Here is a 23,979-nt window from a genome sequence, read left to right on the forward strand (position 1 = left end):
TAGATTTGTAGAGGAGGGAATGTTGGGTGTGCAGCTTGATAAAGGGAGTTGATTCCAGTCTTCAAGATGTAGGGCCTCTCTCTTCCTCCTAGTTGTCAAAAGCCATCCAGGGCCCTGTCCTATCTTTTTAACAAAAGTGCCTACATGACTGTCCCTGCCTTCTTCAGGAGCCAGTTCTTCTTCGATCCACTGCTTGCACATGGAAGCAAGGTTGAGAGGCTGACCTATCTGACTCTTCCTACAGTGGTAACTCAATCAATAACTCAATTGTCCAAGGGCCCTACAGATATCAATAGCTTCTTTCTGTGTGCTTAGAACACCCCCAAGAGCCACTCTTACTTCTATATTAAGCCTCTGCTTATGCAACTTTTCTTTGTCCAACTATATTCCAGTCCCATTGGCCTTCTTTTTTTCAAAGATTGTTATAATGTCTGGTCCATTGAGAGCACTCCTTCATGTTTTTCAATATCAACGTATGTACATGGATGCATATGAGAGGGTGTATTCATCTAACTTTCCTGTACTTTTTAGAGATTTTCTAAAAAGGGGAGGAGTCAGGAGAGGCTAGAACTTGTTCTCAGTCTGCCATCTTGATTCAACATCTTGGTTAAATTTCTAAGCACATATTGAACTCTTTTAGTACCAAACACAGAGAACTACTAGTATCATATGATCTTTTTTGGAAATCTCTGCTTCTGAGGTGATATCATATTAAGCTATTTCAATTTAAGACTCAATCCCCATGTTGAAATTGGCATCTGCATGACACATGTGAATAAGTTTCATTTTCATTCCTCAAAATTATCTTCCAGATTTTAATATCTCAAAAGACCTGAGAGTTCCGTATTACAGAGATTCCTAAAAACATATCACAACAAAAATATAAATAATATTTTTGCTCAACTATAACAAAAAAGAGTATTTAAAAAATATGTAAAGTGCTAAAATTCAAAAATAAGAAAAAGCAACTCAGTAATCTTCAAATGTTATTTCCCTACACTCAACCCTGAAATTACTTCAATCAACAGGCTCTTTTGCCAACACTAATAAATTCATTAATAACTTATCATTGATTTACCACTGATTGAGAATTAAAGAGTAAAATGCAAACTTGGAAATCTAAAATGGTCTCCAATTGCTTGTACAATAGAAATTTTATATAAATAAATGCAATCCTGAAATCATATAAACACTAAATATTCATAGCAGCTAAATCTAAAGAGTTCAACAAAACAATCTTTTTAAAAATATTTAATGCATATCTAACAGTCCTAGGCACTGTTCTAGGCAGGGGATACAAACAGTGAACAAAACAGACAAAACCCTCTGTTTTGTGGAGCTTATATTCTGGTAAATGCATATAATTTGAATAATATGAGCATGGCCTTTTCCTACAGAAATTACTAAAAAGGTAGATAAATCTTTTATGCCCAAACACAAATATAGATAGCTCTTATAGCACTCCATCACACAATCACATAAAAAGATTTTGAGAACGTTTATAACACAGAGATACATTTAGCCACTGACTTCAAAACAACAGAATATCAACATCTTGTCAGAGAATGTGAGCAAGGTCAGGTACCCTAAAATTTATCTGCCTAAGCGATTCACTTGGAAAAGAAGGTATTAGCTAGGTTTTGGTAAGGGTATTAGATGTTAGGTAACTCTTAACAGATCTTAATTTATATCCCCAACCAAGCAATTGAAATAATCCAGATATCAGGACTGTGCAGATTGACAAAAACAGTGAGTCTAGCAGGAACAAGATTTTGATACCCTAGAGTTGTACTATCCAATACACTAAATACGAGTCATGCGTGGTTAACTTTGAATTAATTAAAATTTTAAAAGTCAGCTCCTCAGTCACATTAGCTGCACGTCAAGTGCGCAGTAGCCACATATAGCCTGTAGCTGCAATACTGAACAGTGTACATACAGAACATTTCCCATGCTTCAGAAAGTTCTATTGGACAGTGCTGTTCTAGGGAATCAGAAGAGGCACACGACTCCTGGGAAAAAAACAAAACTTTCTAAAGAGGGCTACAAAAAGTGGCAATTTAAGGAATTCCTTGGCAGTCCAGTGGTTAGGACTTGGCATGCTCAATGGCAGGGGTCTGGGTTTGATCCCTGGTCAGGGAATCGGGGAACTAAGATCCCTCAAGCCCCGCGGGGCAGCCCAGAAGAAAAAAAAAGAAGTGGCGATTTATAATAATAGCAAAAAATAAGTTTTCTTCTCTGTCCCTTGGCTATTTTTTAAATTTAAATAAGTTCTCAGTGTGACTGCCAGTGTGATTTCCTCCCTAAGATTATCCTTTAGAAAAGGATTCTCAGACCTCCCTGGTGGCGCAGTGGTTAAGAATCCGCCTGCCAGTGCAGGGGACATGGGTTCGAGCCCTGATCTGGGAAGATCCCACATCCTGCGGAGCAACTAAGCCCGTGCGCCACAACTACTGAGACTGCGCTCTAGAGCCCGCAAGCCACAACTACTGAGCCTGAGAGCCAAAGCTACTGAGGCCTGCGCTCCTGGAGCCCGTGCTCCACCACAAGAAAAAAGCCACCGCAATGAGAAGCCTGCGCACTGCAACGAAGAGTAGCCCCCGCTCGGCGTAACTAGAGAAAGCCCATGTGCAGCAACGAAGACCAAACGCAGCCAAAAATTAAAAAAAAAAAAAAAAAAAATCCTCCTGCCAATGTAGGGGACACGGGTTCGAGCCCAGGTCCAGGAAGATCCTACATGCTGCGGAGTAACTAAGCTCTGTCGCCACAACTACTGGGCCTGCAATCTAGAGCCCGCGAGCCACAACTACTGAGCCTGTGTGCCACAACTACTGAAGCCCGCGTGCCTAGAGCCCATGCTCCGCAACAAGAGAAGCCACCGCAATGAGAAACCCACGCATGGCAAGGAAGAGTAGCCCCCGCTCCCCGGCTTGCTGCAACTAGAGAAAGCCCCCACGCAGCCTAGGGCCAATGCAGCCAAATAAATAAATAATACATTTTTAAATAAATAAAACGAGCTCTCTAAAAATGGGCTCATACTTAAAAAAAAAAAAGAGAGAGAGAGAAAGAAAAGGATTCTCACCGTTAGAATCCGGAGTGAAAAAGATACGCTATTCTAGTTGCAGCCTCTGGGGCTTCCCTCTATCAAGGAAGGGCTCTGCCCTCTGGGCCGCAAAGTCTGTGCACACTGGGCATTGGGCTGAACTCCTACTGCCACTCAGCGGAGAGAAGAGACAAGGGCTCCTTTGCCAGTTTGGCGGTTGCCGAGCGACGGAGAGAGTGCCGGGCCTGGCCTAAGGAGGAGGGCTCAGACTGAAAGATGCTGAGGGATCTGTAACAACGCCGCCTTCTATTGGCTGAAGAGCGCTCGGCCATTGCCATGAGCCAATGATCAGATGCATACGGATGACGTCAGACGCCATGCGACTCCTCCCACCCACTCTCTAGAGACGCGTCTAGAGACCACCGAAACCCACCTCAAGCCCTTTGGTGGGGACGTCTGTATTACCGCATGTTTACCTCGCAGCTCGCGCTGCTGCAGGTGTTCTTCCTGATGGTCCCCCAGGAGGTCCGGCCTCAGCCGTCTCCGTCCCCGTCTGGGGCAGTGTCCACCCAATCGGACCTGGGGCCAAGGACGCAGGGCCAGACCCTTCAATCCTCCTCGGAGGTGCCTGGCGTCTCTACAGTGAGTCCTACTGTCGTGACTCCCTCGGCGCCTGGGAATAGGACCGTGGATCTCTTCCCAGGTGAGGGGAGAGGATGCGGGGTTGGAAACTGCTGACTTAGATCCAAATTCTGTGAACAAAGCGAATTCCCATAAAGTAAGGAGTGGGGCTGTTGGAAGAAGGGGAATTAACACTTGGAAGAGTTTGGGGATCCGCACCCCATTTGCTCTGCTTTATGTTGTACTTTTATAGTCTTACCGATTTGTGTCTGTGACTTGACTCCCGGTGCCTGCGATATGAATTGCTGCTGCGACAGGGACTGCTATCTTCTCCATCCCAGGACAGTTTTCTCCTTCTGTCTTCCAGGCAGCGTGAGGTGAGCTGCGATGCTCAGGTTGAATCCTAAAGGGGATTGAGGCTGTAGAATAACTAACATTTGGAAGTAGGGTTAGCCTTCGTGCCTCCCACCCGCACTTCCACTCCTGGGGATGGAACTACCTTGGTTTTTCCCAGGAGAGCCGTTCCTCTTCTGGTGCTCTAGAGCAGGGCTGGCCAATAGAATAGAATCTTCGTATTGTCCTGTGGCTGCCCAAGGAGTCCTCTCTTTGGCATCTGACTGATACCGGTGGGGCACCCTTCTTTGGACCTAATCCTCATTCTAAATGTATCTATTCTCCCTCCTGTTTCCTCAGGTCTTTAAGTTGGGTGTGTGTACACAACTCTCTTATCTTCCGAAGTAATTCCCCGTTTCCTTCAAGAGTTTTCATGGATTCAAATGGAATTAAGCAGTTTTGTGTCCATGTGAACAACTGTGAGTAGAAATATGTTGGCTATTCCTATTGCCTAACATTTACTGAGGGTTAGCTTAGTCTCCGACGTTTTTTTCCTTTTCTTTGTTTTTTAAACTTTTTTCCTCCTATGGATCTCTATCATGCTCCCTCTCCTTCCACCTGTCCCCGTGCCCCTTCTGTTTTCTCTTATTAGTGAACATTGGCAATCTCTTTTGCCCTCTTGGCTGTGGATCAGAAAGCCCATACAGAACTTTAATTTCAGTCAGCCCTCTTAGCTCAGAGGGTTACAGATAGACTATATCTCCCACTTGCTACAATCTCCATGAAGGGGCTCACTGAATCCCCAGTGCCTGACATAAGAGGCACCAAATAATACGTGAATGAATGTCTTTGACAAATGAGTCTACATCAACCTTGTTTTTATTTTATGAGGCAACAATATAGGGGAAAGAGCATTTGACTTGGGTCTCAGCCCTTCATTTACTTACCAGCTGCACAGACTTGAACAGATTTCCAGGCTCATTTCTTCAACTGCAGAATGAGAAATAATATCACTAATTCTGAATGTGAAAGTGCTCTATAACTGTAGAGTGCAATAAAAATGAAAGGTAGTTGTTATTAAGGTTTTTAAATAGAATTAGATGGCTTCTGGGGTGGCGCGGTGGTTAAGAATCCGCCTGCCAATGCAGGGGACACAGGTTCGAGCCCTGGTCTGGGAAGATCCCACATGCTGTGGAGCAACTAAGCCTGTGCGCCACAACTACTGAGCCTGCATGCCACAGCTGCTGAAGCCCATGCACCTAGGGCCCGTGCTCCACAGCAGGATAGGCCACCGCAGTGAGAGGCCTGTGCACCACAGGGAAGAGTGGCCCCCGCTCGCCGCAACTAGAGAAAAGCCCAGCAGCGAAGCAGGCAGCGAATACCCAATGCAGCCTAAATAAATAATTAAATAGACTTAAAAATTTGTTGGTGATGAGTATAACATTTTTAAAGATGTACATCTAATATATCTTTTTTTAACTTATTGTCTAAGAAGCAAGATAATGTTCTCACATAAAATAGACTTAAATGTCCCTTACACTCTGGAAGTCAGCTCATCCTGGTTTCATCTGTTAGACAATAAATTGCAAAACTATATTTGTTTCATAAAGCAACCAAGTTTGGGTTTGAGGGGACTTGAATGTGGAAGCAGTTATCAGGAGGCTTGCAGCCATTCAGGTTGTGAGAAGGTAAAGGGAGCAAGGCAAATGCTGCATTTTAAAGTAAGGCTGCAGCTGCCCCATCCTTTCCAAATCTCCCATTGCCTTCTAATTCTAGCCTCATGAAAATGCTCGAGGGATATCGCAGTAGCGTCCAACTGGTGCTGCCTGCTTTTAATCCCCTCCTGCTTCCCACGCCATACTGTTTCCAGACCAGTGTTTCTGAACTTTCTTTCCCCAGCAACACGTGAGAGTCACTCCTTTAGAACTTATATGATACTTTGAATTGTTATCATTTTATATGAATGTTGTGTCTCCCCAGGTAAATTGTCGGCACGTAGAAAGGATGGACCATATCTTTGCCCATAGTGCTTAATATTTGCTGATAATAATCATCAGTAACAGACATTGTTAGAGGCTGTACAACATGATGGAGTGGGAAAAATCCTAGACCAGGAATCGGGAGATCTGTGATCTACTCCTGGCTCTGCCAGATGGCTCTGTGGCCTTTTGCAACTCATTTACCTCTTAGGATCCAAATTTCCTAATGGAATTGGACCAGATGATCTCTGGGCTTCCTTCCACATCTGAAATTGTATCAGTCTAAGTCTAAATACCTTTAAGCCCTGTTGGGTATAATATACCATATATGACGGTAGAAATTTTAGGTAGAAATTCTATTTTTCCTTAGCCTGTGCTTCTTATCTGCATTATTCCTGCTTACCATCACTACCACCAATATCCCTGCACTACAGTGAGAGACAAAATGTTCTCTTACTCTTTTAAGCCATGAAAAAATATTCAGATGGATATTTTCCATCTCAACGTACTTTTTTTTTTTTTCCTGCGGTACGCAGTCCTCTCTCACTGTTGTGGCCTCTCCCGTTGCGGAGCACAGGCTCCGGACACACAGGCTCAGCGGCCATGGCTCACGGGCCCAGCCGCTCCGCGGCGTGTGGGATCTTCCCAGACCGGGGCACGAACCCATGTCCCCTGCCTCGGCAGGCGGACTCTCAACCACTGCGCCACCAGGGAAGCCCGTCAACGTACCTTCTTTTTTAGCTTAATTTTTCTTTCATTTATAAAGATAGAAATAACTACATTTTTTAATGAGGTAAGTATTTCTTCCATGTGGTTTTCAGGGATGAGTTCTGAAGGAAATATTAAACAGCTCCTGGAAGCTTTAAAATTTGAACATTTCGGATCAGAGATGGAAGAAGGTGGTCTGCAGACCAGCAGCACTAGCATCACCTGTTCCAGAGCAAGGCTTTTCAATCCTAATGTGCACCCGCATCACCTGGAGGTCTTGTTAACATGCACATTCTGATTCAGTAGGTCTGGTGCATAGCTTAAGATTCTGAATTTCTGACAACATCCCAGGTAATGCTGGGGCTGCTAGTCTGTGCACCACACTTTGAGTAATAAAGATCTAGGAGACAGATAGAAAGTGAGTAGCCTGAGAGGCCCCAGAATTGAGTTATCTTCATTTCGTGTTCCGTTAGAAAACTGAAAAGTCAAATGATTAGGACTTTGTGATCACAGAGGATAATAAAGGTCAAGCTTATGTTATGTGGCATCTTCATTAGCTTTTGGTGATACATGTCTTGATTTCCTTTTGAATCTGTCCAAATGACCATAATTATGAAGAAAGAAAGAAACTAGTATGGGCCAATTTTCTGCTACATCCCTTTTTCAAGTTAGCAGAAAACTTGGGTGGTAAAGCAGAGTGATCATTACAGGCCACCCTCTGGGCAGGGGAGAATGTCAGAGGCCTTTACCTACATCTCTCTCCTGGTTCTGAAGTGCCATAAGGAGATGGCTGCAGGAGCTTGGATAGATTTATACATTGCTATAATATAAATTACAGAATTGTTAGAGAAAATACCCATTGGGTGTATTTGAAAAATGTTCAATGTAGAAATTATAAGGTGAAAGGAGTAAAATACGACAAATCCATATACTTGAGAGATGGAAACCTTATTATGAGGACTGGTTAGTTGAAGTTTACAGGAGATTGGAAGACTTGGAGAGGACAAGTCAAATATTGTCTCCAACTCTGCCATCTTCCTATGGAAACGGTACCATTTTGTTGTACTAGAGACTCCTCTGGTATGGGACAAATGTGTGCATTACCGAGACTCCTATTTTCATCACAAATTGCTAATCATACACATTCCTGGCATCAGAGACATGGAACTGACTGGCATTCGTTGGTCATATTCTTATCTCAGATCTTAATACTAAAACAATAATTCAGTTAACAAATTACAAATAAATTATTAGGTGATAGAAATCAAAATTGTTACTATCTCTGAAGATGGCGTATTGCTTGGGAACCTGGGAAAATGTTCTGAGTGGTAATAATAAAAGTATATAAATGTTTTGAAATTCTTTGAGTTTATGCTTAAGATTAGTGCATTTGCATACTTTACTGTGTATATTTTAAGCCTCAATAAAAATATTTTTAAAGATTAGTTTCTTGGTATGCCAGATACTTAAAAATGATTTTATTTTATCTAAACCCCTTCTCTTTTTAAAAATATTTTAGCAAAATTAACCTATTTCCAGAAGCTCCAAAAGGTCAATGCAACCAGCTTCCAGGCCCTGGCTACAGAGTTTGGAGGTGAATCATTCACTTCAACATTCCAAACCCAGTCACCACCACCTTTTTACAGGGTGAGCCTACGGAAGGGGGAGGGATTGTTTGGTTTGGTTTTTGCCCGCATACTGACAGTTGACGAGGTATCTGTGAGATGCCCACCTGCAACTAGGTAAGCCACTGTCAGCTCTTTTGGAGGGCAGTATTGTCCATGTCAACAACCTATGGAGTTAACTTTTGTTTCTGCTTATTCTTTTCTGGTGGAGTTCAGTCCAATCTCACTGTGAATAAATTTCTGCTATACTTTGTTTAGGCTGGGGACCCCATTCTGACTTACTTCCCCACGTGGTCTGTAATAGGCTTGCTGAGGCAGCCTGCAGGAGTTGGAGCTGGGGGACTCTGTGCTGAGAGCAATCCTGCAGGTGAGCCTGGAGTACAAGCACCAGCCTTTTTGTTCAGCTTAAAATAGGCTTTCTCATGTGCCACTCCCTTAATTCTAAGGTTTCCTGGAGAGTAAAAGTACAACCTGTGCTCGTTTCTTCAAGAATCTGGCAGATAGCTGTACCTTGGATCCCACCCTCAATGCTGCCTCTTATCATAACTTCACCGTCTTGAAGGTGGGTGTCCGTTCTCTCCCCACTGTCACCACTGTGGACTTAAAAAGTTATCATGCTTCCCACAAGCACTGAACTGGAAGTCAGGATGCCCAAGAGCTATGTAGAAGGCAGAGGGCCTAAAAGCCCTGTCATCTGAAGAAAGATGAAAGAAGTAGGGATAGATAGGATAAGAGGTTCTCACCTTTCTGGCTAGTGGAATTTGCTAGGGGAGGTAGGATGGGGTGACATCTCACTATTTCACCAAAACGTCTTGCTTTTGCTGTTTGTTAGAGCTCTACTCAGAGTAGGTGGGCATCACAGTCCATCCAACCTCCGCTAAGCCCTGCTTCTGGCATTTCAGTGTAAGGAAGAGTCAGGTAGAAAAAAAATGTTGATTTTTTTTCCCCCAAATGAGAAACCACAAGCTCCTGCAGATTTTATGTTAAGATATATGCACACTCATGTCCTTGCTGTTCTCTTATACTAGGTTCCAAGAGGTTTGAGTGATCTGCAGAATACGAAGGTATGATGCTTTTTATCAGGAAAAACGAAAGAGAATATTTGGTCCCTTTACATCTGAGGCAGTCTCACTCTAGATTGTAATGGTGAAAGAGAATATGTGCGTGATGCATCAGACTGTTCAAGTATGAGTCTAAAAGAGTGCTTTTCTTTTTGTTCTATGTAATTAATAAGCATCATGTGAAATAAGAATCATAAGGTATTAGGTAAGTTTGAGAAACTTCGGGTTAAATAAAGTTAAACATTATATTTAGGATGGACTACTTGAAGTCTTTAATATGCTAGAGGGTCTTCTTAATCTCTAAGAGGGAAGTGCCAGATATAGTATTTCTAAAACTTATTTGACCATGGAACCTTTATTTTATATCTAATAGAAGTAACGTTCCAAAAAATATGTTTTGAGAAGTGCTGAATTAGAATGACTTTTGAACTGAAGCTGTAGACTGGCAATGGAAGGAGAGCGGAAGGTGATAGCCAAACAGGAAAAATACTCATTTCAGCATAACATGTAACTAGAAGAAAAAGTGCTGCTTTCAATTTTAATTGATTTGCCTCTTTCCCTTGCTAGTTCCAGGTGCCTGTAACACCTGTCTCACAGGCTGACTCTCCTCTGTTGGCTGGAAACACTTGTCAGAATGTTGTTTCCCAGGTAGGGATGCTGACCTCAGATTCTGGACTGATGTATGTTGATCAGCATTAGCAGAGGTGCTTCATCTTCCATTAAGTACCAAACCAACCCCACGTGAATTTTTGAGCATTACCTGAAACTTAACACATTAATGACTGAGCCCATCACCTTCCTCCCCACGTGTTTCAGTTGTTTCCATTGCTGCCGTCCTCCGGCATTTCACATCCAGAACATTAAGATTATTTCTGGTTCCTCTTTCTTTGCCCATGTGCAGTCTGTTATGGTTTTTACTGACCACAGTTTCTTTTATTGACAAAGTCAGTATCATCTGAACCTCTGAAATAGACTAGTCAACTTCTTTTCCTTTATTCTCTCTCTTCTAATCAACCAACAAAAGTAAGAATTATTGGAAAACATCATTTTAAAAACTATGCTTAGAAATCTCAGGTTACCTTCATTTTTTCATGACTTCCGTCTCCAGCTGCCATCTTTATTCATCCTCGGACATTGTGAGAGCCAGGCAAACCAGGTTTCCATTCCTTGCTCACCTCTGCCTGTGCTCACCTCCTCTGCACAAGATCAAAACTTATTTTTCTTCCCTTCAGTTCTTACTGTAAACTCACCTCTCCCATGAACTCTTTCAAAGAGCTCCATCCAGTCTCTTTTTTTCATGTGTAGATATAATATGAAGTCAAATTTTATCTTTTCATGGTATTTGTATTTGGCATTTGTGTGTGTGTGTGTGTGTGTGTGTGTGGTATGCTGGCCTCTCACTGTTGTGGCCTCTCCCATTGAGGAGCACAGGCTCCGGACGCGCAGGCCCAGCGGCCATGGCCCACAGGCACAGCCGCTCCGCGGCATGTGGGATCTTCCCGGACCCGGGCACGAACCCATGTCCCCTGCATCGGCAGGCGGACTCCCAACCACTGAGCCACCAGGGAAGCCCTGTATTTGGCATTTTTAAGATTACTTTTTTAGTCTCTCTCATCCAGTTACTTTTTAAAATTGAGATGTAATTGACATATAACATTGTATTAGTTTTAGGTGTACAACATAATGATTTGATGCACATATATACTGTGAAATGATCATCACAATAAGTTTAGTTAACATTCATTACCACACACAGTTAACAAATTTTTTCCTTGTGATGAAAACTTGTAAGATCTGCTCTCTTAGCCACTTGCAAATATATAATGCAATATGGTTAACTACAGTCACCATTCTGTTCCCTCATTCAGTTACAGTAAAACCCTTAAAGACAGGAAATCTTATGTCCTAAACATAATTGGCCCACAAAATAATTTTTATTAATTGATTCTACTTTTGTATTTCAGGTCATCTATGAGATAGAAACCAATGGGACTTTTGGAATCCAGAAAGTCTCCATCAGTTTTGTGCAAACCAACCTGACTGTTGAGCCAGGCACTTCATTCCAGCAACACTTCATCATTCATTTCAGGGTTAGGGCCCTTCTACTACAGGGGATCAAGAAGAAAAAAATATCGGGTTAGAAGTAGCTCCCCTGCTTCCGTAACACATGCAAGATAGAATAAGAATATGAAGGACTAGTTCAATCTGTCAACTGAAGCCTCAACGTTTAATATTCCATAATTTAACTTCAAGTGATAAGGATTCAACAGTGTTTATTCATTAGCATGGTCCCCCAGCAAAGCAGGACTTCACTCCCAAATCCAAACTCTTTTTTTAAATAGTCATTTTGAATCATAAACTCAACTAATATCCCCCCAAAATTCTTTAACTAGCTTTTTTCATGTTTCTGGGCATTCAGCGTTTTACTCATTTCCCACTTAATCTAAGTTTCCAGTCTTGATCACCACCCTTTGGCTTTCTTCTACTTTCTTTCTTTTTGAACCCAGCAGAGTCCAGTTTCTCCTCAACTCTACCCTCAAGTGATCAACCAAATCCCATGTCTCTCAGAGTTCATCTGTGGAACATCTATAGTTAATTAAAATATATTTCTAAATTACATTTAAACTCCTCTGGTTTTAGCCACACTGAACATAGCCCGAAATTAATAGTAATTTTGAAAAACAGGATTGATAGATCGTTGATAGATCTTTAGTTGTAATCCTTGGTAGAAGTAGCATGTAGTGAACATCAATGTTCAGATCCTCAGGATTTATTTTAGTGAATAAAAAACAGTAAACGATGCTGAAGTATCAATTTCTGCAAAAATCTGCACTGAGGAAGGAAGCCAGATTGTTCAGTGCAGCTAACCTACAGCATTGCCTTAAGGAAGGGTATGAAACCACACTGGAAGGTGGGAGAGCATGCTTTTCTCCATATTGACTTTTCCTTCACTCTGCAGGCTTTTCAACAGAGCACAGCTGCTTCTCTTACTGGTTTTAGAAGTGGGAATCCTGGCTATATTGCTGAGAAGCCACTCCTGGCTCTAACCGGTGATAGAAGACACTCAGTATCCTTTTTTGGGTCTCTGGGTGGCCTATTGCAGCCTAATGAGAAAAGCTTTAACTACTGATCTTTTGGATTTTCCAATTCTGAGGTTCCCCCATTTTTTAGGTATTGAGGACTTCCATTACTAAATCATTAATACATTAGGATCTCAAATGTTGATGCTACCAAAGGCTTTAGAACTTACATTAGCCTGGCCAAAGGTGAGGATCCTGACTGAATTTTGTTTGTTTTAATGAAATATTTATATGCTGGTGTGTGGTCATCCATTTTTGGAAGAACAATAATTGTTTCTCTATGTTTTCATTGCCAGAGGAAAAAGAATTGTGACTTGAATAATATATTAATAAAGTACAAAAAGCGTTAAGGAAATAATAAGAAGCATAAATTTTCCAATCTGCCTACTTTTTTTTCTTTTATGATCTCCTTGACCATCGCCTTCCACCTCAGATGACCCTCTTACAGAGCAAGGGTGATGGAACTTGCTCTATTAAGAGACACGAAGTACAATTTGGAGTGAATGCAATATCTGGATGCAAGCTCAGGTAATTCTCTGCTTCCACATCATTTCCAACAAATTTGTCTCTGCCTCTAGGGAATATGTTGATGTGGCAACTTTTATATTTTGAAATCAGAGATCAGAGAATGCTAGTTAGGAGTAATATTTAAATAATATTAATATTCCTAAGAGGTTTTTTTTGACAGTCCTTTATATCTGCTAAGGATTATTTCCTTCAGTTTATTTTAAGATATCATTTCTAATATTTGGATGAATTACATTATTATGTTAGCATTGGACTCCAACCTCCGTGGTGTTTCATTTCAGGCTGAAAAGGGTGGACTGCAGCCACTTGCAGCAGGAGATTTATCAGACTCTTCATGGAAGTCCCAGACCCGAACACGTTGCCATCTTTGGTAATGCTGACCCAGCCCAGAAGGGAGAGTGGACCAGGATCCTCAGCAGGAACTGCAGTGTTTCAGTAAGGAGAGAAATACACATTCTGACCAGAGCTCACTTTCCTCTTTTGTTTATTAAGATTAAAACCAGCCCTGTTTCCATAGTTGATTTGGTTGTCATAGAAGAAAGAGAATGTGGTTGTCATAAAAGAAAGAATATAAGAAATCATGCCCATTTGAAGTCATTATTTCAGGTTAGTTTTATACATAACTTTCCTCACTTAGAGAAAAATTTGAAGGTAGGAAGTCTAGAGATTGGCCTCTGGTTCAAAATCAACCTTACTCATAACAGGAGAAAAATAAACTAAATATATTTCATATATATTTCAAATATTCTCTTACATTCTTGAATATTTGGTCAGCACAGATTCTTTCTCTGAGGTTGAAATTGTGTTCCTTGTGTTCTAAAACATTTTTACATTTACATTTAGTAAAAATACATTAACGGTAAAAATTCAAACCATGTAGAATAGTGTTAATGAAAAGTAAAAACCTCAGTACCCACTGCCCCTGAAGGAATCTCATTTAGCTGTTTCTGTTTTTACTTTTTCTGGTGGCCACTACATCAGTGCTCAGCAGGTGTACCTCTTGATTCCAGTCTAAGTAAAATAGGGAAATCTGTGTGTGTCTAAGTAAAATAAAGAAATCTTTCTTCTTCCTCTTTTGCCTACCCCCTACCTCCTGGCTTTAATCAACTGTACCTTTAATTTTATTTCCTTTCACTTAAACTTTTTAATTGTTTATTTTTCTGTATAAATAATACATACACTTGGCTCAAAATTCCAAAAGTACAAAATAAAACTCTCTCTCAGACAACTCTTCCCTTCCACAGAGGCAAAAGAAGTTACTAGTTTCTTTCCTTCTAGAGATATTGCATGCTCACACAAGTAAATACTCATATTCTTTTTTTTAATCCAAATTTTATAATATCATAAACACAGCTCTGCACTTTGCTTTTTTCACTTGACCTTCAGCGTTTATTCCATATCAGTATATAATAAGCTTCCTCATTCTTTGCATGGTATAGTTGCATACTATTCCATTATATGGATGAACCATCAATAATTTATTTAGCCAGTTTTATTGGTGAACATTCAGGTTGTTTTCAGCCTTTTGCTGTTACAGTGTGCCTTTTATTTTATTTTATTATTATTTTTAATAAATTTATTTATTCATTTATTTTTGGCTGCATTGGGTCTTCATTGCAGTGTGCGGACTTTTCATTGCAGTGGCTTCTCTTGTTGTGGAGCATGGGCTCTAGGCACGCGGGCTTCAGTAGTTGTGGCACATGGGCTCAGTAGTTGTGGCTCGCAGGCTCTAAAGCACAGGCTCAGTAGTTGTGGTGCACAGGCTTAGTTGCTCCATGGCATGTGGGACCTTCCTGGACCAGGGCTCAAACCCATGTCCCCTGCATTGGCAGGCGGATTCTTAACCACTGCACCACCGGGGAAGTCCTTTTATTTTATTTTATTTTATTTTATTTTATTTTATTGGCTGTGTTGGGTCTTCGCTGCTGTGCACGGGCTTTCTCTAGCTGCAGCGAGCAGGGGCTCCTCTTCATCGTGGTGCACGGGCTTCTCATTGTGGTGGCTTCTCTTGTTGCAGAGCACAGGCTCTAGGCATGTGGGCTTCAGTAGTTGTGGTGTGTGGGCTCAGTAGTTGTGGTGCATGGGCTTAGTTGCCCACAGCATGTGGGATCTGCCCAGACCAGGGCTCAAACCCATGTCCCCTGCATTAGCAGGTGGATTCTTAACCACTGCGAGTGTGGCATTTTATAACCTGGTTCAAGCACCATTTCATACTTGTGAAAATAAACCTATATGATAAATCCTAGAAGTAGAATTGCTAGATCAAAAGGTATATGCATTTAAATTTTTAATAAATATTTCCAATTTATTTCCCATCAGGTTGTACCAATTTACAGTCCCACTATCCATCTATGAGATGGCTTGTTACCCCATACTCTCCTCAACACTGGGTTATCAAACTTTTAATCTTTGCTCATCTGATAAGTGAAAAATAGCATTCCATTGTAGTTTTATTTTTCTCTTACTATGAGTAAGGTTGAGTATCTTGACATATAGTTGAACAATTCGTGTTTTCTTCACTATGATCTATTTATATCTCTTGCCCATTTTTATTGATTACTTGTCTTATAACTTGTAGAAAATCTGTGTATTTGAGAAATTGGCTCTTTTCTGTTGTATGATTTGTAAATATTCTTTTCCCAGTTCGTCATTTGTCTTTTGACTTTGTTTATGGCTTTCATGCCTTGCAGAAATTGATTTTCATATTGTGAGATTTATCAATCTTCTTTTTTTTTTTTTCAACTTTCACATTTTGGTTCAGACTTTGAAAGGCCTTTCTCCTTAGAGATTTTTTTTTTTTTTTTTTTTTTTTTTTTTTTTTTTTGCGGTACGCGGGCCTCTCACTGTTGTGGCCTCTCCTGTTGCGGAGCACAGGCTCTGGACGCGCAGGCTCAGCAGCCATGGACCGGGGCACGAACCCGCGTCCCCCGCATCGGCAGGCGGACTCTCAACCACTGCGCCACCAGGGAAGCCCGAGATTATTTTTAAAGTGCCCCCTTTCCCTTTCTCAGCACTATTATGACTTGATTCCTTGTATACTTCTTTCCTTTAATGAGACTTGGGGGATAAGTAGCTACATGTACTTGATCCAGCCTTTGGGGAACTGCAGTCAAACTGAGTTCTCTTAAACTTCATACAGCCATACTGAGGGAGTGTGGTTTTGGGTAATACGTGGCTGAGTACAGAAAAGGGATGGTTAGTGACAAGGATTGAGATTATAGTGGAACTACTCTTTATTATTCTTAAACCTACTATTTATATTTTTAAATCACATTTTTGAAGGATATTTGATAACATGGAAAATTTTTCCTAATGTAGATAGAATAAATGAAAGGAAAAGTGTTTTAAAATATTTGGAACAAACACATGAAAAGATTTTCAACATCATTAGCCATTAAGGAAATGCAAAACCCCAAGGAGATACCACTTCATGCCCACTGGGATGGCTATAATTTTAAAAATGGACAATAACAAGTGTTGGCAGGAATGTGGAGAAATCGGAACCCTCAGACATTGTTGGTAGGACTGCAAAATGGTGGAGCCAATTTGTAAAAGAGTTTGACAGTTCCTTAATAAATTGAACATAAACATAGTCTGTCTTCCCCTAGTCCTAGTTTAAACATGTTATTGCCTGTGTCTGAGCCTTACTATAAAAAGTATGAAGTTAGAAAAGCACAGGCATATTTGAGGATAGTTTGTATCTGCTAAGTTATAGTAACCTCCTGATTTGTGTCCTCACTTCCATCAGTGCTTCCTGCATCTTGGAATTAATCCTCCTGGGGGTCACACTGCTTGGTTGGACTTCATAATCTAACCCTGAAACGTCCTTCCCTAATCTTTTCGCTGTTCCTGTGTTCAAATCCTTTGCTTCAGTCAAGTGATCTGCTCAAGGCCAGTGCCTCACACATGTCTGGCACATAGGAGACACTCAGTAACTATTCTAGTTAATCAGCAACTGTCCCTCAATGGCATCACGTGCTGTTCTAGTTGCATACCACTTTATATGCCATCTCTCTACGTAAATTTTCCTTTAAACACTATTTCTTCCAGTCACATATTACTCATCCCAGTTCCACAAAACCATCCTCAGCCAGAAATGGCTGTTTCTTCTTCTGGCATTCCACAGTACTGACTGCACCACTCACTGAGCACTTCTTATAATCATTGTACGTGGGCTCATGTTTTATTAATCTCTACATTAGTATTTCTATTTTAGAATATTAATTTTTTAAGCTCATGGACAGTAATATGGCCTATTACGAACTTCTGTGTCCTTTCTCTAAGCCACATTTGCCTTCTCTGTTATTGTGTAATGTTTAAGAAACAGTGGCTACTTAATGCATGATAAATAACTATAGGCAACCATCAACAATTGAAGCAAATGCTTCTTTTCCCTTCTGCAGGCTGTGCCTTGTACTTCCTGCTGTGTCATACCAGTTTCCTTGGAGATCCAGATATTGTGGGCATATGTAGGCCTCCAGTCCAACCCACAAGCTCATGTGTCAGGAGCCCGATTCCTATACCACTGTCAGCCCATACAGGTAAGTCTTGGCTCATAAAGGACCACCAAGCCTTACAAAGCCTCGATTGTCTTATCAGCCATTTGATGACCAGATAATTTTTTAACTTCTGAGAGCCAATTTATGCTACCAGCCAATGTTTGGTTAGAATGAGCTGCCACAATTAACTTTCAAGTCAATCCTCCCTGCCTGGTTACTGAAATTTAACATGTTTTTATGGTGAATACAATCTATATCCCTTTTTTTCTGTTTTTTTTTAAATTTCATGACTATAGTAATAGGTTAGTTCTTTTAACTTAATCATACCAGTATTACTACACTGGTTGATTCAACCACAGAAAAGATTTTCCATAGCTGTATTCAGTGTGACAGTCACATGCTAATTAGAGTCTCTGGGCCTGTGGGTTGCTGTTAAAGTTACTACTGTGGCTAGTTTGTAGTCATCAATTTTTGGTTGATTGCACTCCATTAAAATAATTTTTTTTTTTTTTGGCCGCACCATGCAGCTTGTGGGATCTTAGTTCCCGGATCAGGGATCGAACCTGTACCCCCTGCAGTGGAAGTGCAGAATCCTACACACTGGACCGCCAGGAAATTCCCTAAAATAAATCATTTTAATATGTAGTAAACATATACCCATTGTTTATGATGTGCCTTAAGACAGCTTTAGCATCTGTCTTGGTTTTAGAACCTAACACATAGCTTTAGAAGTTCAAAAACAGAAATCATTAGGTCCTGGTGAACTGATTCATGTATGGACTCATTAACTTTTAATGGAAATTAAAAGTAATTGAAATTATTACCTGTAAGTCATTGCGTTTACCTCCCAGCAAAGAAACTAGAGACTACATTTAAGTCAGAAGTAAAAGACCTTTAGCTCCTCCCTCACAACAGAGTTGACCACCTTAGCTCTCTATGCCTGTAAATGTGTTAAAACTCAGGTTGCTGGAAACTGTGTTAATGAGAACATTCCATTCTCCCTGTGTTGGTTTACTGAATAAAATAGAACTCTCTGTAGGACTCATGTAATCTGTTACAGATACTGCACTGAATCTATTGTTTTATTTTTATGAACTGTATCTTTATTTATGAATACCTGTGTAGTTTGGGAGGTACCTACAGGACTGTTTTTATCTTCCTGAATCTCTGGCTCTCTCAGGCATTGAAGGCTACCCAGTGCCTCTTGTCTAGATATTTTTAATCATTATATTTTTCTAGTATTTAGTAGAGGTTAACTTTTCAGGTTATTCTGCCCCCTTTACAAAGTGTTTTGTTTTTTAAACTTGTGTCAACATTTAAAAATCAAGAAATTTTACCTTCACATCCAGATCTCTGACTTCTCTTGAAAATCTGGTGGTAAAGATCCTACACTCCTGCATGGCATAAACTCTCCTGCTGCTGAATGGTGATTTCAACTACTAGAGTACCCCATTTACACAGCCTATACCTACCCACCCTTAGCCATCCCACTTCTCTCATTCAGGTTATTTGCTTAGGCTGGTAGGCATTTCTGTTTTTGCACCTTGAAATGAAGGTCGGTTGAATTTTGAACTGAACTATCTGAATGACTTTTCATGGTATAAATGTAGCTTTAGAAACACTTGAGATTCCTCTCACTATAAAAAATGAAGCAGCAAAATTTTTGGAATGTTCCCAACAACAAACTACAAAATAGGGAAGAATTTAAACAAAACACGGTGTAGACTTCCCTGTCTTCTTGTATGATAATAATAATAACAAAACATTTATTGAACATTTACTATGTAACGGGCACTGGTAATATTTTTTATGTGTTTTTAGTATTGAATTCTCACAAAAAAACCCATGAAGTAAATAGGATTTATTTACATGGTACTCTGCTGCTTATGTTTTTGTACTAATTGGTCCTTTAAAGGGATCGTTAAGTTTGGGGCTTGATAAAATACATCATGTCTTCTGTCTGAATATAAACTATCTTTTAATTTAAAAAAGAAAATATATCTCAAGGAAGAAACAACTAGTTATAAAGAATATTTTGAATCAATAAAACCAAAATAATAAGTGCGGTAAAAGAACAGCGTAGCATCACAGGATCAAGGCTCTGAACCTTTCTAGAATTATAATATTCATTTCTATATTTAAGTGGATCATCAAGCTTTTTGGATTATCTAGGAGACCTGTTGCCTGAAGTTGAGTGTGGTAATTAAGAGCCCAGGCATTGAGTCAGACAGACGTAGGCCCAAATCAAGTTATTTTATTTCTCTAAATCTAATTACTCTCATCTATAAGATGGAGATTAATAATAACACTTCATTAGGTTGTGCAGATTAAATGAGACCATAAAATAAAACATTTAACACATTTCCTGGCACATAGTGAAGACTCAGTAAATATCGCTCATCATATCGTCATTATTGTTTTATTATCATACCATTTTTGGTTCTGAATTTCCATATAAATAGCATATCAAATAGGTTTAAAGCAAAACACAAAAGAGATAAGCAGGAATTAGAGCAGTGTTTTTCAACCTTTGTTGGCTATCATCCATGGTAAGAAATATATTTTACATCACAACCCAGCTTATAACATACTTATATAAAACTGAAATAAGATTTTTATAAAACATTATCTTTATGCAGTACACTCTGTGATAGTCTGTTCTATTGTAATTTATTCTGTTTTATTTTTAATGGTAGACACTAGTGGGTCACAATTTGCAATTTGAAAAACTTTTAGAGAATATATCTCTGACTACATTTCAAAGCTAAATATATTGTTTAATAAATGCCTTTTATTCATTATATTGTAAATGAAAGTTAGCAGTGTTTATACCTCAATTAAATAGCATATGCTAGAAAAACTGCCAACCTAGCTATCAGTCTAGCTAGTGGTTCTTAATTTTATGGATCCTGTTGAGAATCTGTTGAAAGCTATTCAATTACTAGAAAAATGCACAGACACACAACATTCTTTATATAGTTTCAAGGGATTTATTGATTTCTTGAAGCCCGGCTAAGAATCTCTACCACAATCTCTTAATTAAACAGGCAGTATACTAGGAAAGATAAAGAACACTAAACAAAATAAGAATAATTCAGAATTAGATTTTTTGAAATGATTGCTATGAAAGAAAGGACTAGGAAGTGGCTGGATTGGTAACAAACAGTTCTCTTTCTCGTTTCTGTTGATGTACTGGAGAATACCAAATGACCTCTCTTCCGAGAAGGGGCAACAGTAACACCGCCAGTGGACTTGGTTGCTATGACAGTCAGTAAAGTTTCTGTCACTAAAGTCTTTCTTTTTCAAGGATCAGTCAACCACTATTTGCTTCTCTCTCGATGAATGATTAGACTATAGAAGTTCTCTGCCCCTTTCTGTGGTTCTTAGTAGCCTGTATAGAACTTTACCTAGTTCACTGGGTTGTTATGTTATCTTATTACCTCTTTTTATTTTTTTAAAGAACTTTTTAAAGTTATGCTCATTGTTCCATATGTTAAAATGTATAACCACCTAAGATCTCTCCCTGACACATGATGTTTAGGAACATTTACTCTAACATACGCATTCTCTTTGACTCATTTGAAAATCTTGATAACTTCACTGACATCTTTAAAATAAGTGAGGGTATTAAAATTTTTTCATTGGTTTTTCCCTCAAATATATGTTTTTCCCCAAGAAAATACGGAGAAATAATGTATATGTTATCTGGAAAGTGTTATATATAAATAATTCATTAGTTATTTTTCAGAAATTATTATTGATTTTACTGTATTTAAATCACTAGTTCTCCTAAAATCAGTTTTAATACCAGATATCAGCTAACTTCTTAAAAATCATGTACTTATAAGTTCTAACAATCATAATAGATACCACCATTTCTGATTGTGTTAGATTAAATGAGACTCATGAATATAACAAGCAGATGCAGTTCGTGTTTCTGCATTGGATTCTCATTTGGACAAACAATTGTAAAGTATATTTTGGGATAGTTGAGGAAACTTGAATATGGACTATATTTTACATAGAACTACCATTAACATGAAAAAATAGAGATTCATTTTTTTAAAGTAGATTATAAAACAGCCTATACAGTATGATCCCATATAGTTAAAAATGCATATATCAATGTCTGTGTGTATAGATAAAGATGTAAATGTTAATAGTGGTATTCTTGGTGATGGAAATATGGTGTTTTTATATCTTTTTTATTTATCATTATTCTTTAATTTTTTACAGTATAATTTACTGCTTTTGTAATAATTAAACTTTCTCAAAGTCACTAAGAAAACATCTAAAACTAACTAGATGTTATTTTCAGGAATTCCCTGGTGGTCCAGTAGTTAGGACTCTGTGCTTTCACTGCCAAGGGCATGGGTTTGATCCCTAGTCAGGGAACTAAGATCCTGCAAGCAGCACAGCATGGCCAAAAATTAAAAAAAAATAATAATAATTAGATGTTATTTTTAAGATGAATTTATTCAGTTTCATTTACAATAGCATGAAAAAACATAAAGTACTTAGGAACAAATTTAGCAAAAAGAATGCAAAACCTCTTCATTATAGAACATTACTGAGAGAAGTTACAAGAGACCTAAATAAATGGAGTGATATACCATGTTCATGGAGAAGAAGACAGATCCATTATCTGTCCCGAGATGGATCTATAGAATCAATGCAAACCCCAAAAAATCCTAGTAGGCATTTTTGTGGAAATTGGCAAGCTGATTCTAAAATTTACATGGAAATGCAAAGGACTTAGAATAGCCAAAACAATTTTGAAAAAGAAGAACAAAGTTGGAAGACTTTACTGATTTCAGGATTTACTCTAAATCTTAGTGTGGTGCTGGTAACAAATAGACCAATGAGAAAAAACAGGGAGTCTAAAGATAGATCCACAAAAAATTCAATAGGAAAAGGCCTTTTTTTAAAACAGTTGGTGCTGGAACAACTGGATAAAACTGGAACTACTGAATAAACATATGGGGAGAAAATGAACTAACTCCATACACAAAATACTTATGCCTTGATCATAAACCTATATGTGAAATCCAGAGTCATAAAACTTCTAAAAGAAACATAGAAGATTTTTGCAAATTTGAAGTAGGTAAAGATTTCTTGGGCAAGAAACAAAAATCATTAACCGTAAAACTAAAAATTTGATAAATTGGACTTAATCAAAATTTAAAATCTCTGCCTATCAAAAGATACCATTATGAAAATGAAAAGCCAGACTGCAGCTTGGGAGACCATATTTCTCAATGCATTATCTGACAAAAGATCATATCGAGATATGTAAAGAACACCAACAAATAAATAATGCAAGGAACAAAAAAAAACCCACTAGAAATTGGCAAAAGATTTGAACAGATACTACATAAATGACCAATAAACATGAAAAAGTGCTCAACATCTTTAGTCATTAGGGATATGCAAATTAAAAGCATAAGACACCACTCACTAGAATATCCAATAGAATATGCACTAGAATAGCTAAAATCAAAAAGACTGTGATAACATGAAATCTTGCAAGAATGTAGAACAACTGGAGCTCTCATACTTCGCTAATGGGAATGAAAAATGGTACAATCACTTAGTCTTACAAATTCATCTTCTCTATGACCCAGCAATTTTTCCTGGTTATTTACCCAAAATAAATGAAAACATATGTCCAAAATAAGATTTGTACAAGAATGTTCATCACAGCCTTAGTCTTAATAGCACATAGTCCATAGTCTGAAATATGTAGCTACAAAAACATAAATCTAAGAGGTGGTATCCACAACTTTTTCTCTAATAGTGATAGTTTTCATTTGTATTGATTTGACATAGAGGATTAGCACATAATGGTTTAAAAGTTATCATTATAAATATGTAATATAGTAACATATAGGGTGTACTTATTATCAAAGCCAAACAGAATCTAATCCAAACTTTTTATGTTACTAAACAGTAAATCTTACTTGGGGACAAAGTATTTTGCTGCATGTAAACTGAACTGAAGCAAATAAATCCCCTAAGCTTCACCAAGTGTTAAAACAGAATTGCTGGTGGTAAACATCATAAAATATTATAGCTTAAGGTAGAAATAAATTGTCAACCATACATAAAAGAACTAGATCCATAGTAAAAGAAATTGTGCTGACTTGGCTTTGTGCCTTTTGTTTTGATAAAAGAAATGAGATGACCAGACTTTTTTTTTTTTTTTTTTTTTTTGACTGTGTTGGGTCTTCGTTGCTGCACGTGGGCTTTCTCTCGTTGCGGCGAGCAGGGTGCTACTCTTCATTGTGGTGTGTAGGCTTCTCATTGCGGTGGCTTCTTTTGTTGCAGATCATGGGCTCTGGGCATGCGGGCTTCAGTAGTTGTGGCACACCGGCTTAGTTGCCCCGCGGCATGTAGGATCTTCCCAGACCAGGGATTGAACCCGTGTCCCCTGCATTGGCAGGTGGATTCTTGACCACTGTGCCACCAAGGAAGTCCCAATGACCGGACTTGGAGGGGTTTT

At 39.0% G+C, this 23,979-nt stretch overlaps 1 protein-coding gene across 1 annotated transcript in view; it reads left to right on the forward strand.

Annotated features, from left to right (window-relative positions):
- The first annotated feature begins 3,415 nt into the window (after positions 1–3,415).
- Positions 3,416–23,979, forward strand: part of TCTN3 (tectonic family member 3) — a 28,120-nt gene continuing 7,556 nt past the window's right edge. Inside the window, exons 1-13 of the mRNA XM_081253146.1 lie at positions 3,416–3,746; positions 3,918–4,041; positions 4,358–4,476; positions 8,204–8,331; positions 8,568–8,676; positions 8,756–8,871; positions 9,338–9,373; positions 9,938–10,018; positions 11,335–11,460; positions 12,330–12,437; positions 12,884–12,978; positions 13,260–13,413; positions 17,382–17,519. Of these exons, the coding sequence (XP_081109272.1) occupies positions 3,512–3,746; positions 3,918–4,041; positions 4,358–4,476; positions 8,204–8,331; positions 8,568–8,676; positions 8,756–8,871; positions 9,338–9,373; positions 9,938–10,018; positions 11,335–11,460; positions 12,330–12,437; positions 12,884–12,978; positions 13,260–13,413; positions 17,382–17,519 (1,569 nt within the window). The 5' untranslated portion in view covers positions 3,416–3,511. The remainder of the gene's footprint in view (positions 3,747–3,917; positions 4,042–4,357; positions 4,477–8,203; positions 8,332–8,567; positions 8,677–8,755; positions 8,872–9,337; positions 9,374–9,937; positions 10,019–11,334; positions 11,461–12,329; positions 12,438–12,883; positions 12,979–13,259; positions 13,414–17,381; positions 17,520–23,979) is intronic.

Source organism: Mesoplodon bidens (assembly GCF_964165515.1).
Source record: "Mesoplodon bidens genome assembly, chromosome: 1".
Lineage (NCBI taxonomy): Eukaryota > Metazoa > Chordata > Mammalia > Artiodactyla > Ziphiidae > Mesoplodon > Mesoplodon bidens.